The 16,995-nt window shown below is 34.9% G+C and overlaps 2 protein-coding genes, 1 long non-coding RNA gene and 1 other non-coding gene across 5 annotated transcripts; 1 reads left to right on the top strand and 3 right to left on the bottom strand.

The window, feature by feature from the left end:
* Positions 1–810: 810 nt before the first annotated feature.
* Positions 811–3,038, bottom strand: LOC125218207 (mitoferrin-like). Its single transcript, XM_048119833.1, has 2 exons — positions 2,193–3,038; positions 811–1,377 (listed from the first exon to the last, which is right to left on the bottom strand). Exons 1-2 carry the CDS (start codon positions 2,928–2,930, stop codon positions 1,162–1,164), a joined length of 954 nt encoding a protein of 317 aa, XP_047975790.1. The 5' UTR covers positions 2,931–3,038; the 3' UTR covers positions 811–1,161.
* Positions 3,039–6,749: 3,711 nt separating this feature from the next.
* On the bottom strand, positions 6,750–6,855 carry LOC125185739. Its single transcript, XR_007170241.1, has one exon. It is a non-coding gene; the product is annotated as a U6 spliceosomal RNA (small nuclear RNA).
* A 1,715-nt stretch (positions 6,856–8,570) lies between these two features.
* LOC125224373 (protein FLC EXPRESSOR-like) lies at positions 8,571–16,793 on the top strand. 2 transcript variants are annotated; one of them, XM_048127766.1, is made up of 5 exons: positions 8,571–9,086; positions 9,387–9,556; positions 9,668–9,750; positions 13,573–13,668; positions 16,647–16,793. In XM_048127766.1, exons 1-4 carry the CDS (start codon positions 8,626–8,628, stop codon positions 13,624–13,626), a joined length of 768 nt encoding a protein of 255 aa, XP_047983723.1. In that variant the 5' UTR covers positions 8,571–8,625; the 3' UTR covers positions 13,627–13,668; positions 16,647–16,793. The 2 variants fall into 2 exon arrangements, with proteins under 2 accessions (XP_047983723.1, XP_047983724.1); XM_048127767.1 differs by lacking the exon at positions 16,647–16,793 and adding an exon at positions 14,147–15,165.
* On the bottom strand, positions 14,931–16,370 carry LOC125224374. The gene is made up of 2 exons (XR_007176860.1): positions 15,844–16,370; positions 14,931–15,761 (listed from the first exon to the last, which is right to left on the bottom strand). It is a non-coding gene; the product is annotated as an uncharacterized LOC125224374 (long non-coding RNA).
* Positions 16,794–16,995: the final 202 nt, after the last annotated feature.

Here is a 16,995-nt window from a genome sequence, read left to right as displayed (position 1 = left end):
ACATGTCATACTAGATGTAATAAGTGGCTAATACAAATCCGGCCCAACTTCACAAATCAAAATTGGCCTAATAAGTTGAATTAGGGCAGATCCAGAATGAGAAGATATAGGTCAAAAAGAAATTATGAAAAGTTAGTTACAATATTTTTTTTATAATAATACAATTAATACCTAAAGTTTATATTTAGCCTTTACAAACTTCTGCCATGAACTGCTGGGATATAATCAAAAACGGTTTTGCCGTCACACGATTCAATGAGATAGTCAGATAACTATCGTAGCACCGGAGCATCTCTGTTCTCCCCTAATTCCTTCTCTCTTCAATTTTTGCCGGACAAAAGTTACTCACAATACTGTCTCAACTCTCATCCCTTAACCATCTGACGCTAAGCCCAAGCTAGCTCGACAACAGCGTATCCTCCCTCAACCATCAACCCTATAGTTTATCTATTAATTTAAAAATACCTAGAATCAGGTACTCCCAATTTTTGGGGATGAAACCCGATTTTGATGCGGGTTTGAATTTCAGGTATTTTTTTGGGGGGGATTCCTAAACTATTTATTGATTGATTGTTAGGGGAATATGACATGAGGTCTGAGGAAAATAATAAAAATTTCCTATCGCCATTGCGGCAATATCCGAACAGAACTTGGACACCAAAGATTGATTTATATATAACCATTTATACTTCACCGGACATCAATCTTGGTGTCAGATAAAATCCCAAAACAGTAAAACTGTAGCAAGTTACTAAACCCCCATGTTGGAGACAAAAAAGGAAATTCAACAATTGCAAGAACTAAAATCAATTCAGAAAAGCAATCTCCAGCTTCACCATAAAGATTCCTTCTTGTGACCATATCAAAATTTTCTGGTGCAATTCGACTACATAGTTTATCATAAACTCAACACGGACCTGCTCGTGCAGGTCCGTGTGATATAAATACACGATCAACGCAATAAATAATGGGGAAGAAAGACCCTACTTTCACCAGATTATTGGAACAAAGAACAAATTTCTACACTAAACACGAATCAAATGCTCCGGTTGTCTCCTCGCATCTGTGGTGATTACCCAACTAGATTGCTCGTGCCTCTGCCTGTGTATTGCTGTGGTCTTTCTGATACAACAAACTGAAAAGGTGCATTGCATCTGCTTTCTAAGTCACGTTGTCAATGTTGTTTCCGTTGTTTAAATCTTGGAAGAAGGACTTTGCTGCTTCATACGTAGACCAGCAGATTGCAGCAGCCGGAGCATGGAAGAGCATTCTCGGCATCCATCCTCTCATAAGACCTCTGTATCCATCTTTCTTGATTATTGTTCGAAAAACATCCCCGATTGAACCACTTACAAATCTATCACATCCGCAGACACCCTGCATATGAACCCCAATCAATAAGTAAGGTGGTGTCAAGATGTAGCTCAAATAGTCACAGCACAACTAATTAACTTCTACACCTCAGTTCTTACAAAGGTTAAAGGTTTTTTAGGTTTTAACGAGAAAGATACTAAAAAACAAACAAAGATACCAACATTATCTAGAGAAGAACACAACAGATTAGGCGCACATCCCTGTAACTATAAGCTTGATTGTTCTTACTCCACAAACCTCTTCTAAACATCAAAATATGCCACAACTAGACATGATTTGACCTACCCCATCCACCCATTAATCCTTGGCTGTGATCACAAATAGCAGAATGTGAACTAGAGATCATTGCTAAATACTCTCTCCGGTCACATATTTCCTTATTTGGACGGTCCCCAACTAATGTCTCATTTCACTTTTACTATTTGTGGTAGTGGTCTACTAACTTATTCTCATTCAACATTTTATTCTAAAACTAATACACAAAAATAAGACTCACATTCGACCAACTTTTTCTATGTGGGAAATTTAATGTGGACTGGAAGGAGTAACAACAATAGAGTTCATTGACAATTAGACACAAGAAAATTATTGTCTTTTAACTTGTACATGGGCAAATTAGGGCAAAGATAGCTCATTTACAAATACTCCCCTCCTCTTCTCACAAGAAGATGCATTTTTTCCTTTTTAGTCCTTTCCATAAGAATATGGACTATCTAATTTTGGAAACTCAAGACCCATCCTCCAAAATCAATACTTGAATTACTTTTCATTTCTATATTGCACTTTTACTTTACCAATTGTGCATTAAAACCTAGTACCTGGCATTGCAATTGAGTCTTGACGACATCAAGGGGAGTAGTGAAGGCTGCAGCCAATGCCCCAGCTGCCGCCCCAGCAGTGGCATGAACAACCAACGTCTCCTCACGGAGAGTCTCGGGCGAATTCGAGACCTCGGTCAAGCCCCTCTTGGCAGCCTCATAGGCCGCGAAATGCAGGGCCGTGAAAGGCGCATTCATTAGCACCGTAGTCCTATAAGAAGCATAAAACGCCCCAATCCCATCCTGCCTCACCACTCTGGAGACGCAATCCACCACCCCCTTGTACGGACTGCTCCCCAATTGCAGCCTCTGCTTCACCATATCCATCGGCGTCAGCACAGCGTCGCTGGCCACGGTGGCGCAGACACCGGACGCCGCGTGCGCCGCGTGGCTGTCCGGATTGCCGCGGGAGAAGCGCCTCTTGCAGACCTCGTAGACGGAGAAGTAGGCGGCGTGTGCGGGGCCCGCGCCGAGGGCCATGGCGCCGATGCCGCGGTAGAGGCCTCTGGCGCCGTCGGATTTGAGAATGGACTGCACGGCTTGGCTGACGGTGGCGGACTTGATGGGGCAGGAGCCGAGGGCTTGCATTTGGGTCTTGATGGTGTCGACGGGGAACATGGCCATGTGCTCCACCATGCCGGCGACGGAGCCGGCGATCATGAACTGCCAGAAATGGAGGCCATCGTGCTCCACGGCGGCGACTCCAGGGCTGTAATCGGGGAGAAGCTCGGTGGCCATGGGAGACCGAATTGGGATTCAACAATTGTTTAATTGGTGAAAGGTGTGAACCGCATCGCAGAGAGTGACGGAGAGAGGTCTACCAAAACGGAAAGTTTAAAACTAGGGTTCTGCTCCAATAAATTGGGGCCAGGCTTCCACTGATGCACGACTTTTAAAATTTACTCCCTCCGTCTTGAAACAAAACTTTTGGACACGGAGATTAAGAATTTATATTAAATAAATAAGAGAGATGAAAAAAAGTAGGAAAGATAAGAGAGAGTAAAGTAAATGATGGAATAAAAAAAGAGTGATTAGATGTTTTGTCTTTTCTTCAAAAAGGAAATGACTCAACTTTGTTGGGACGGACTAAAAAGGAATACGACTCAACTTTTATGGTACGGGAGTACTATTTTTTACATGTACTCTTCATGAGTCATATTGTAATGAGTGGATAAGATTAAATTTTACGAATCTCAATAAATAGTAGACAAAATATCAATAAAAGGATAATATCGTCATTATATTACACTAGTACAAGAAAATATCAACACATATTTATTGATATTTTTACATGGTTTTATTGAGATTTTTTATGTATTTGTTGATAAAAATCTGGTTATTAACATTTACGAAAACTAAAATAAAAAATATTAAATTTCATCATTCGAACGTCGTCGGAACATATGCAATTGAGATCTCGTTGGAATCGTTATAAAATTATCTTTAATTTGATATATTTTTTGCGAAAAATAAATTTAAATCGAGAAAGTTACGTAAATTTAAAGTTTTAAGATGATTTTAATGAGAGGGAATTGACATTAATACCCTCTAATTTTATTTATTAATTTTCTTAATTAAAAATATAATCCATATGACATTATTTCAACCACTAGATCTTCTAATCTAATGGCTAAGATTTAGTCTTAGTTTGTGATTGCTAATTAGTTAGCAATTGATCACTCCCCTACTACTCATATCCCACTCAAATAACCCACTTTTATTTATATTTTTTCAAATAAGATTATTCATTACTTAAAAATAAATATCTTTGTCTCTATTTTAATTATTCACCTTTACTTTATTTTTTTCAATTAATGCATACTTCCTCTGTCCCAAAGAGTATGAACTATTTTCTTTTTCGTCTGTCCCTAAACAGTACAAACTCTCTAATTTTAAAAAGTTAAAACAACATACTACATCTACGTATCATTTTGTTTATAAATTATATCATTATAATAATGCGAACTCCACTCTCCACTAACATTATATCCACTACATTTCTTTCTCTTTTACTTTTTTCCTTATTTATTAAAACTCTGTGCAAAATCCAAAATTATATTATTTGAAAACAGAGACAATAGTGAAATAAATTTATATAAAATCTTGTGCCGCTTAATTAAGGGGTGGTCTTCCTTAGAGCATCTCCAACGGCGGACGTCGCGGTAGGACGTCGCGAAGTCCGACTGGACGTCCGCCGCTGTGAACGAAATGGTAGGACACGCCCGTCCCATTTGCCCGTCGGATGGGCTCGGACATCCGCCCGACGTCCGACCGGACATCCGCCACTGTGGCGTGGGTCGGACGTCCGATTAAATTTGATTTTTTTTTAAAAAAAAACTCTATTAATACGGCTCGTTGAACTTCATTTCATTCACACCACTTGTGTTGACAAGTTTCTCTCTAAACTCTATTTTCAAGTATATCTAGAATGGCTAGTAGTCGTGCGGGTGGTAGTGGCGGGGGCGCTACTGATAGTGATAATGATAGTGATAATGAATTGGATCTCGCTGTGGAAGGGGCGATTGATTGATTGCTACGGCAGAGGCAGCAGCGGCGGCAGCAGGCGGCGGTACCTCGGCCGATCCATCACCGACGTCATGTACCCCGGGACCACATTGACTATGTAATTTTTTTTTTCGAATAATGTATGTTTTTTTTAATGAAATATTCGCATTTCCCCGTTCGTATTCGTGTCGAAATTTTAATTACGTAAATTTTAATTCCGTAAATTGAATAATTGTGAATTTTAATTTTATTGCGGGAAGTCCTAGTGGATGTCTTAGTGGGAAGTCCTAGTGCAGGGGAAGTCCTAGTGATGTGGCAGTGGAATGGGAAGTCCTAGTAATGACGTGGCAGGAAGTTTTGTTGGGAAGTTCTAGTGGAATGGGCGCCACCGAAGATGCTCCTAGACGGAAGGAGTTCATTATAATGAATTGCACTATTTAGTTTGTTTATTCATTTAGCTTCATAGATAAATTTAATCACGTTTTATTCTCATTTTTATCTCTTCTCCCGTTGTTCTTTAATCCACTCATTTTTTTAAAATGTGTCTCAAAATAAAAGTTATCTTAAACAATATCTCGTAATAAAAATTTTCCTCCATAAAAGAAATCTAAATTTTAGATATTTTTTTAGTCTTAGTTTTAGAATCACATAAGATCTTCAAACTTTCATGGTTTTCGCAACCCGTTTAACCCGCCAACCATATTGGGCGAACCCGTTTAGCCCGTTTTGTATATGGGTTGCAAAATTACATCCCTAACTCGCTAAATTTTTTGGACTGACCTACGAGTTTTGGGTTAGATTGACATCCCTAATTCATATCCATGTCAACAAATAGTATAAATATTGTCAATAATAAGCATGTCCAGTGTCAATCAATTTAGTTGAAATATTCAAGACATTGAATTGACAATATTACTATACCGTGTTGACATCGCGAGAATTACAAAACTGCAATATATAAAACTAACAAAAATGCCCTTTTTGATTTAGCAATACAAAAGGAATTTTCAAGTGGCATCACTATATACCATTAGATCTTTTAGATATAATGTCTAGGAATCGACAGTAATCCATGGGTGGGGCTAATCAGGTTGTATTTTTTTTGGTTATAAGAGTTCACCTGTAATCCTAAAAGCTCAATTTTTTTGCTAGCTCGACGGATTGATCGGGTTGCTACCGATAATATTAACATGCGATCAATCTAATATATAATGATGAAAATTAGTTATGTTTATAAAATGTAAAATATTTAATTATGATAAATTCGAGATATATATATGCTTAAACTCAAACATAAATATTATTTATATTTGAGATTCGTGCAAAATGAAACATAAACATATTTTGAGAAATTTTAAAGCATGTTTTAGAAATTTAATTATTTTTTAGTGAATTTGAAGTTTCTAATTTACTTATCTATTATTATATTACTAAAAGTTTAATAAGTATATAATTTGTATATTTAATATAAAATTGAAAGTTATTTTTTTTGTTATCTATAGCATAAAAATAATCAATGAAGTGTCGAATTTGGAGTCAAACAAATAGAGCAATAGAAATTTTTACTGGGTTTTCAGGTAAGTCCATCGAGTTTTCGAGTTCGGCCCTAACGGGTTGCGTGCTAATCAGGTTGTAATTTTATCGGGCTTGAAATTTTCAACCCTAACCCTATAAATTTGACGGGCAGTTACACTAAAATGTGTGAGTTTAGTGTAAATGGTTAGAGATGCTTTTATAACTTCTCCAAGTGATGAGGCAAATAGAGAGGTAAGGAAAAATAATTACTGCCATATTTATCTCTTTTTCACAAAACCTAATTCCTCAATAGAGTTGTCCATCGGACTGGACCCGGTTCATCGGTGATATGAAGTGGGCCTGAGCTAGACTCATTGGTTGCAGAGGGCTCTAATAGGAGCATTTTGTAAACCCAAGCCCAAACTTGCCCCTGCTCATCTGAAGCCCGGCTCAAGCCCAAGATTGGCTAAGACATAGGTCCATCAGAAGCCCACCTTATATAATTAATTTTTTAATGTAATTAAGTAATTAATCACTAATAACAATATAATTCTTGATTTATGCATGTCATTTTTTCGTGTGTCATGCTCATCTTCACTATATCGTTCCAATTTTGTTGAATGTCGCGAATGAATTTAACAACTAATAGTCTAATATTTATAACTACATCTAATGAATGTAACATTCAATCTTTAACTATTTAATTTTTTTTTTCCTTAAATTTTTCATCTAAGAATTAATAAGAATGATTGTAAAGTTTTATTTTTAAGAATATTACACATGTCTTGATATTCAAACCACAATATCTAGTAAATTATTGCCATCATCTATTAACAATAAACGATAGTGGTTTTTCCTTGAATTATGCTCTTTTAAATAAAATAATGAACGTAAAAAGTGATATCAGTAAAAAAATTAACAAATGACGTTAAACATTATTTAAGTTTAAGTGTCATTAAAATGAGACAAAAATACAAAATACTACTACTATTTTATTTTTATTTATAATATTTTTATAATATCTTTGACGTATGAATATATAAGGGAGTGATCAATTGCTAACTAATTAGCCATTCCAAACTAAGACTAAATCTTAACCATTAGATTTAGAAGATCTAGTGGTTGAAATAATGCCACATAGATTACATTTTTAATTAAAAAAATTAAAAAATAAAATTAGAGGGTATTAATGTCAATTCCCTCTCATTAAAATCATCTTAAAACTTTAAATTTACGTAACTCTCTCGATTTAAATTATTTTTTCGCAAAAAATATATCAAATTAAAGATAATTTTACAAGGGTTACAACGAGATCTCAATTACATATGTTCCGACGACATTCGGATGATGAAATTTGATATTTTTATTTTAATTTTTGTAAATGTTGATAGCCATATTTTATCAACAAATACATAAAAAAATCTCAATAAAATCATGTAAAAATCTCAATAAATATGTGTTGATATTTTCTTGTACTAGTGTTGATATTCTTATGTCATATTGTTGATATTTGTAAAACACTATGCTTTGATATAAAAAAACATTCACGAAAATTATCATATGATAACATAACGACGATATTACCCTTTTTTGATATTTTGTCTACTATTTATTGAGATTCGTAAGATTTAATCTCATTCATTCATTTTAAAATCTAAGGATGGAAATTTGATCTTGATTTTGGATTAGGATGCTATAAGCATTAGAAAATAACCCTGAATATATAAATAATAAAATTTAAACAAAATCCAACTTAGCAAAATTAATAAAAGCCAACCCAACCTAGCTCGCAACAAATACGGGTCTTTAGGCCGGGCCTCGGCTGGTCTAGGATAGCCCAGTCTACTTGACAATTATTCTACAATTGAAAAAGAAGGATATTGAAGAAGTACATTATATCTTTTCTAATTTAAAAATATTATCTTTATCTCTTTTGCATTAAAAAATAACTTTAATAATTACATTTATGTTATTTTTTAATTATCTTTTTCTTCGAATTAAATATTCCCTCCGTTCCATAGTAATAGAATTATTTTGTCATTTTGATACGTTTCATAGTAATAGAGTCATTTCCCTTTTTAGTAAAGTCAACACATTTTTTCACTCCTACTTTACTCTCTCATACTTTTTTATTCTTTCTTTATCTCTCTACCTTTTTCATTTTTCACTTTATTCTCCTTTTACTTAACTCACCAACATAATTTTTCTTAATCTTAAGATTTAGGGTTTAGGACGTTACCTAAACCCTAAGCCCTAAAAGAAACGCCTCTCTTCCATAGGGAACGGAGGAAGTAAAAGAGTACTTTTTCAAGAAAATAAATAAGAAAAATTCTATCTAAATTCACCTTTTATTCATCAAAATTTTCCTGTGAGATACTCTCATTTCAGTGACAGAAAGGAAAAGATACTTCTCATGGCGGGACGAAATCAGCACCGCCTCACTCCGACCGAAATCCGTCTAAAGGAGGACCTTATCGCCGCCCGCAGCCGCGAGATCCAAACCCTCCTTCTCGACAATCAGCGCCTTGCCGCTTCCCATGTCGCGCTCAAGCAGGATGTCCTCGCCGCGCAGCAGGACCTCCACCGCCTCTCCGTCACCGCCTCCTCCGTCAAGGCCGAGAGGGACGCTCAGGTGCGAGAGGTCTACCAGCGCTCCCTCAAATTGGAGGCTGAGTCTCGCTCCGCGGACGCCCTCTCCGCCGAATCCAACCGCGTTAGGGCTCAAATCCAGGACCTTAGGGCTGAGCGCGACCAATTATCGGTCAAATTGAAGGAAGTCCAAGACGATATAGCGAGGACTCAGCCCGAGCAGAAGGAATTCTCTGACCTCAAGGCTGACATTGAGGCATTGCGTAGAGAAGTGCAAAAAGGAAGGTATGTAACAATGCATTTATTTTATTGTGATTTACCCAAATATGTATATCTGTATTTGCTTATCATATCAATTGGATTCACCAACAACGAAATTGCAAGTGTATATGATTGAATTGTCGGATAATTGTGTTGGATTTGATTGAGTGATGATTATAATTAATCATTATTGGCACATGTTGCAATTTTGTTTGAGATCAGTTAAAAAGAATGTATTTGGTTTGATAATATTTAGAACTAACATTGAGTAGTATCAGTGGTTGATTTCAATGTTGAAATTATTTTGTTTGTGAATGGATAAAGGGCTGCAGTTGAATATGAAAGGAAGATGAAGGCCACCAACTCTGAACTAGGTGAAGTAATGGAGAAGCACCTGAGATCCATGGCTCGTGAGGCAGAAAACTTGCATGCTGAACTTGCAGAGAAGAGAGCTATGGCAGCCGGTGTAGGTTCAGGAACATCTGCCAACCCAGGTTAGTCCTACAGGATTCTGCTCTTGTTCTTGCACATGGAGTTTGTTGGTTAATTTTCTATTGCATATTCACAAAAACATAACGATATTAAATAACTTATTCCTCTTTCAGCTCCAGGACATGCCGTTCCCCAAAGCTTTGTTGAACCTGGAGTTGGTAGAAATTCAGTACCCGATCAGCATGCTGTTCATCAGGTTTGGTTTATCTCCCATCGTTAAAGTTTGAATGCCATGAAGTCAAACCTAAAACATCTCATACACATCCTGCTATGACAGTGATGGAGTAATAATACTTTGTAAACTCATTATAAGTTTCTGCCCTTATGTTGAATTCTGCTATGACAGTGTGTCTGTCTGTCTGATGTGTTTCCTAGTGGCAGTAGCACTCATATTTTTTATGAATTCAAACCTTATTTCTGATACTCCATATAGTGTGGCAAAATGCAATTTTGGCGCCCTCTTATTTTCAGATTATGTTTTGTTGGCCCTCATAGTCTAGCACTGCGTTCCTTTCTTAAAGTAAATGCGCTTCTTAGTCAAGCTTTGCAGTATTGTGCTTTGCTGAGCTTTCGAAGATATATTTTCCTGCAAATTGAAGATTTTATATTCATTGTTAGGAAAAATAAGTTTTTAGACGCTCATTATAATTATATAAATGCAACAACATTGCCTCCAAGTAAATGTTAATAAAACATCATCAAAGTACAAGTAGAAGGGCTTAATAGGAAAAAATGTGCTCTATTCCTTTTTTGTATAAACTCTGAATTTTCCCTATGTGCTTATTGATTGATTTTATTAAGCATAATTAAGAGTCTTCTGTGCAGACGTCTTAATGACAAAATGCGATTTTGGAGCCCTTTTATTTTCAGATTATGTTTTGTTGGCCCTTACAGTCTAGCGCTGCGTTCCTTTCATAAAATAAATACGCTTCTTAGTCAAGCTTTGAAGCATTGTGCTTTGCTGAGCTTTGGAAGTTATATTTTCTGCACATCGAAGATTTTATATTCATTGTTAGGAAAAATAAGTTTTCAGACGCTCATTAAAATTATATAAACGCAACAACACTGCCTCCAAGTAAAAGTTAATAAAATAACATTAAAGTACATGTAGAAGGACTTAATAGGACAAATGCACTCTCTTCCTTTTTTGTATAAACTCTGAGTTTTCCGTGTGTGCTTATTGATTGATTATATTAAGCATAATTAAGAGTCTTCTATACAAACGTCTTAATTGTGGAACCAACATCCGAATTTTGAAAGCCCTTTTGGAAGGACTTCTAAAGATATAAATATAGAGTAAATTCAACCATAATAAAATGTGTAACGTAAACACCTAAAGTAGATAATCCAGGTCGATTTATTGTGAGAGAAAAAGAAGGGCAAGATTAGTTTTTAGCGTGTCTATCACGGTGTCAACAATCTCTTGTATGTGCTAAAGTAGAAGAGGTAGGATGAAACTAGTGGATGAAGGTGACACTTCATTATACTTCATTATTTGGTATGAGTTCCAGGGATGATGGCAATGACATTTTGTAAGAATGGTGATCAAGAAAAGTAGAAAAACATTTGATTTAAGAAATATCAATAGTGCAGAATATTGAGTACATGATTAGAACATACCCTTGATTTGTTTGATATAAGTAGTGACAAGTGTAACACCATCGCCGTAGCTTATATGTGTTTATATTTTTACAAGTAGTAAATTATACTCCCTCCGTCCCACAAGAGTATGCACAACCAAGAGTGCATACTCCTATGGGATGGAGGGAGTATATATTTAATATTGATAATAATTTAATTTTATAAATAATAGTAATATGGATATAACAATAACTTAAGTGTAAACATATAATATAAATATAGAAAAATAAATTACAACTAATTAATTTTAATCTTGATTTGGGATAACCACTTAACATATGAATAGTCAAATGGCAAAATATCATTATCATCGCTTCAAACTATAATGTTGAAACCTTTACTATAGTGCGATGCAAAAATAATATCTTAGGTGTAACTGAAGAAGATCTGTAGCGGGAGGTGCACATGCATGACGAGGCCGTATTGCGCATGTGCGTTTAATGCTAAAAAAAAGTAGTAATATAATCAATTATAATTAGTAAATTTAAGTTGAAATTGATTATTTTTATTTAAGAAAAAAGGAACATGGAATTGGATATAATTAGATTTTTAATCTTGACATAAGATCAATTTTGATCTCTATTGTTTTAGGAAATAAAAGGATCCAACATTGACTTATAAGGAGCAATGTAAAACCTATAACCAACAACTTTAGATATGAGAAATAAGATAGAAAATATGGATAATATGATAAATTAATATTTGATGAAAAATCATAAAATATCTAAAATCGAAGCAAATTTTTACAGAAAGTTAAATGAAGAATGCGTGGAAAAAATGTAGGAATATGTGGATTCTAAGCGACCAGTTGTCATATATTTATAGTCCAAAAATAAGAATTTAGAGTCTCTTCCAAAACCTTTCACTTCCTCCACTTGTGATAAGAATAAAAAAACTTTTAAACTTCCCCAATTTCAAAACCTATGAATGACAGCTTTAAATATGAGGAATAAGATAGAAAATATGGATTATGTGATAAAAAATTAATTTAAAATATAATTGGTGAGGCTAAGTTTCATTAATATAGATGTATACGTATGACATATCCGGAAAAAAAGAAATAATGGAAGAAAGAACATTTGACAAAATAATAAGTTTCTATTCCAAGAAAGATTCCATATACACCCTCTGTCGCACCATAAGCGAGTGACTTTCCTTTTGGGGATGTTCCACTATAAGTGAGTCGTTTCCCTTTTAAGCAAAAAATCCTCCCTCCTACTTTATTTGCCAACCTACTTTATTCTTCTCACTCCTCTACTTTTCCCTCTTTCATACTTAACTATCTTCACTTTAACTCTTTAAATATCAATTCCTTAAATCCCTTGCCCAAAAGAAGTGGTTCGCTTATGGCGGGATGGAGGGTATATAACATTATTAGACGCTTTTGATGTTGATCCCAATTATTTTATGGTGTATCATTTCAGAAATTGAATTATATTTTCAAAAAAATAAAATAGACTCTTTATAAAATAACATACGTGACCATCAAACAAATAAAAGGTGTTACATGATTATTTATATCAAATAAGTAACAACAACAAATTGTTGAGTTAGGATTCAGGATATCCAATAAGTAATGGTACATGAGTGATGGACATTAGACATTAAATTTATGATATCAAATTATTGTCTTGGAATTCAAATATAATATGAAATGTCTATTCATGTTGCATTAAAAATTGAAAAAAACTTTGTTACTGTATTATTTTATTAGTTCAAATGGCATTCATTTAATTTCTTCCAAAACTCCCATTTTATATATGTATAGATATAGATAACACTGGCACTAGTAAAGGATGACAGTCATAAGGACTAACATCTGAATATTTCCATATGAGTAATATATAATGATTTTTGCTTTTAAAATAATTATTCATTATCAATCTATATGTACATCTCCTGTTGTAATATTGCAGTCTTGAATCAAAAGTACTGCTTGGAGTGGTTTCTGTTTCAGTTGCACCTTGTTTTAACCTTTTCTTTTCTTTAGAAGATTAGACTGCTTCTTAGGATTTTGTGATATTAGAATTAGTATTCGTATGTATCATGTGGTGATGGAATCCCCTTTGATCTGTTTAAGTTATATGTCTCTTGCTTCTTCAATTGCTTAACAATTCTGAATCGACAAAAATGTTCCTATTTGGAACTAAAAAGGTAACGTTATGGCAATGATGTGTGACTTTGAAGTACATTAGCTTTGTTGTTAATATGATTATTATCACTCCCTGTATCCTGGGTTTCATGTCTGCTTTTGTTTGTCATTACTTTATGGGCATATTTGGGGTTCAAACCTGGATGCGATCTTGATATATTTTCACAGGCTAAAAGCCTCTTTAGTTGAAGTTGTTATTGAGGTTTTTATTGATATATTGAACAGGGTATGACTCATGTACCTGGAGGGCCTCATGGTCCCAATGACATGCAAAGGTAGCTGCAAAGCAGAATGGTTGGTTACCCTCTTCTCCTTCATCAGGTTAGTTGACATTGAAAACATATTTCAAGTCGAGTACCACTGGCAAGTTCACTAAAAACAGGGAGCCAGATAAAAATTATGCTACTTATAAGAGCTAAGTAGTAGTACTTCAGTTTGCAACTAGTATTGCACTGCACCCCTTCTCCTACACTGTGTACTTGATGTGTATCAACATAGTATATTGTAAATTTATCACTAAAATATAAAACATGGAGTTTTTTATAATAAAATAATATATATAAAAGTAATATAGTTGAAAAATGCTGTGAAATCATTCCGGAGACGATTTTGTTCTATCTGGTAGTGTATGTCCCAAACTTTGCCATATTTCCACCATAGTTTACAACTAGAATCATAATTCATCATCAACAACATTTGGGAAAGAGAATTTTGTTGTAATTAACTAGTTGGAGTAATGACATCCTCTTAAAAAGGAAATGACACAGTTTGGTATCCCGAACTGACACTTGTTTTGTAGTGAATGTTGGGAGAGAACTAAAGGCCTTCACATATTGAGATATTTAGACTGACTAAGGGTCCCTGAAAAATGAAGATGTGGTGGTGTCATCAAACGCCATTTTCGTAATTCTCGATCGATTTGGCAATATCGTAAAATTTGTAAGTTGCGGCACTAGATAAGAATGATTTAATTACTGGTTATATATCGATGATCCCTGATGATCTTATAGGATGACTTTCGATACTATAAGTTTAATTCAAAAAATTAAACTCATTCTAGAGCGCAACTTGAGAGGCAACAGATCTGAAAAAATTTGATTTCTAGATATTCTCTTAACGATCAGAATATACCTTATTGAAGATCTTTTTTATCTATACGGGTGGTACATGATTATTTATACAATTGTACTACCTCCGTCCTTTAAAAATAGAAACCATTTCCTTTTTGGTCCGTCCCTTAAATAAATAAATATAGAAACATCTACTTAAGGAAACTTTTTTGTCTCTAATGATGTGGGAACCATTCTCCTCTAACAATATTTCAGCCATCATTTCTTGTCCTCTCTTTGATACTTTACCAATTATGCATTAATACCCGTGTCATTTCAAAGTTTCTATTTTTAAATGTAACACCCGTCTTTTTAGAACCTCTTCACGTTGAGTTTTGTTTTAAGAACGAGCGAGTGATAGACCTTAAATAAAATACTGTCTTTGTTTCGATTGACTGTGAATGAAATTAGTGAATGCTTGATCGTTGTTGGTTAATCGCGTGGTGAAAGTATTCGGCAAGATTGATGTGAGTGTCGATGGAAATATTAGGTGTTCTTATTTAATCACCAAAATACTAAAAATAAAATACCAATAAATACTCTAAACCAAATATTTGGGCTTATCTTTTTACCTCCCATGTTTATAGCTTTTATTCCTTTTTGGTTGACCGATTTTGAGAAGCCAAAATATAAATTAATTATTCTTCTACTACAGTCAAATTCTTAGTCAAAATAAATTCCCTCTCCTAAATCCACGTCTCCACCGTTGCTCCCACTACCAAAAATCTCTCAACAAACCAATGAAATCTCTATATTATACATCTCCTCCCACAATCTCAGCAGTCCGTCGTCCCTGCAGTTTTCTTCCCTTTCAGTGAAGGTAATTTCTTCCCCTCCCATTGAATTTGAAAATCTGCATATTGGTCGATTCCATAATCAAAATTCTCGAAATCACAGTGTGGAGGAGAAACGCAACGAGTTGTGATTTTTTTTTCAATATCTTCTCTTCTGCAAGTTCTGCTTCTTCCGCGAAGGTAATTTCTGCTCCTTCCATTGAATTCGAAACCCTCCGTAGTTGTTGACCCCAAAATTCGACATTTACAATGGGAAGGAGAAATTGAGAGTGTGACTTTTCAATACCTTCTGCTTGTGCAAATTTTCTTCTCTTCAAAGGTATATCCTTAATCGCTGAAATCCTCCACATCATGGTCACATATATTTCACAGTAGATCACAGCCCGGAAAAGTTTTGGAATTTAATTTCTTGAAACTTGTTGAATGATAATCTTTTTCCTCCTAAAGCTTCGAACTTTAAGGCTTTAGAAGCTGTCTCCTGTTTCTTTTCAATTTCAATTAAACCATGTGTCTGCCCATTTAATAATTGCAATCAATCAATTAGAATTTTGAGATAAAAGTTTGGATTGGGAAAAGGGGAGAGGAAAACCTACCGTTGGGAGTAGCGGTGCCGCGACGGAGGAGCTGACCGCCGGGATCGGTGGCGGACAGTGGCGGTGACGGAGAGGCCGTGACTGCAGCAGCGACGAAGGCGGTTGCGGCGTCGATTTTTGGAACGAGAGATGAGAGTCCTTTGGTTACTTCTGTTTTTGTGAGAAAGAGGGAGAGAGCTATGACGGATAGGAATTATGCTTCTGTGAAATAATTTGGGAGATAATTTGGGATTGTTCCTGCATTGTGAATTGTTAGGAGAATTTCAGAGAGAAGTTTGAGAATGGGGGAGATAGAGATGGAGATAGAGATAGAGACGAGAGGAAGAGATAGGCGTGGCTAAATGGCAGAGGATATATACGTGTGATGATTTGGGAGTTATGTACTACTTTTTTTTTTTTCCCTTTTCTTTAGTTGATAAAAGTGTTAAGTTGGGAGTATACTAAAATATATACATGAGTTTGATAGGGAGTACAGACGTGAGTTTGGCTGGGAGTAATATATATTAAATGACTAATGCTATTCTTTTCCTTAGTTCTTGTTTAATAGAGTTGACCGATTAGTGTTGGGTTAGTTTATCTTATTAAGTAATTCAAATTTATGTGAATCGCTTGGCCTATTTTTAGTAATAACCGAGAGTTCAAGTATGTTGGCCACCATTGGGTTTTGTGCTTGATTGATGAGTCTGTTTTATTATTTGTGAATGAGGAATAAATTTTTCACAAACACCTAGGATGCATGCATTGTCTTTAATTAAATTATTTAACAAGGCCTGATTTTTTGCATATCATGTTATTTTGAAAAGGGTAAAATTTTGCACGTTGTTGAGGTTGGGACAGGAAGTTTGTGGAGGAGCTAAGCTTTTGAGGTAGACTTTTATTTTAAATAAGGACAATGTCCTAAATACTATTTTTATGTGAAAGGAGGTGAAAATTGTTTGTCTTGCCATGTTTTGTGTTTGAATGAACCTATCGGCCATTAAATTCATGTAATTTCTTCCAAAACTCCCCTTTTATATATGTATATAGATATACAGATATAGATATAGATATAGATATCAATAACACTGGAACTAGGAAAGGATGACAGTCATAAGGACTACCATCTGAATATTTCCATATGAGTAATATATAATGATTTGTGCTTTTAAGATA

The sequence above is a fragment of the Salvia hispanica genome, chromosome 4 (assembly GCF_023119035.1).
Source record: "Salvia hispanica cultivar TCC Black 2014 chromosome 4, UniMelb_Shisp_WGS_1.0, whole genome shotgun sequence".
Taxonomy (NCBI): domain Eukaryota; kingdom Viridiplantae; phylum Streptophyta; class Magnoliopsida; order Lamiales; family Lamiaceae; genus Salvia; species Salvia hispanica.
The sequence above is the reverse complement of the archived record's forward strand: the minus strand, read 5'-3'. Positions and strand labels throughout refer to the sequence as shown.

Coding starts and splice junctions, on each gene's coding strand:
- LOC125218207 (XM_048119833.1), bottom strand. CDS start 2,930: ATGGCCACCGAGCTTCTCCCCGATTACAGCCCTGGAGTCGCCGCCGTG. Junction 1,378..2,192: donor AGACTCAATTGCAATGCCAG/GTACTAGGTTTT, acceptor GTTCATATGCAG/GGTGTCTGCGGATGTGATAG.
- LOC125224373 (XM_048127766.1), top strand. CDS start 8,626: ATGGCGGGACGAAATCAGCACCGCCTCACTCCGACCGAAATCCGTCTA. Junction 9,557..9,667: donor AGGAACATCTGCCAACCCAG/GTTAGTCCTACA, acceptor TTCCTCTTTCAG/CTCCAGGACATGCCGTTCCC. Junction 9,751..13,572: donor ATCAGCATGCTGTTCATCAG/GTTTGGTTTATC, acceptor TATATTGAACAG/GGTATGACTCATGTACCTGG.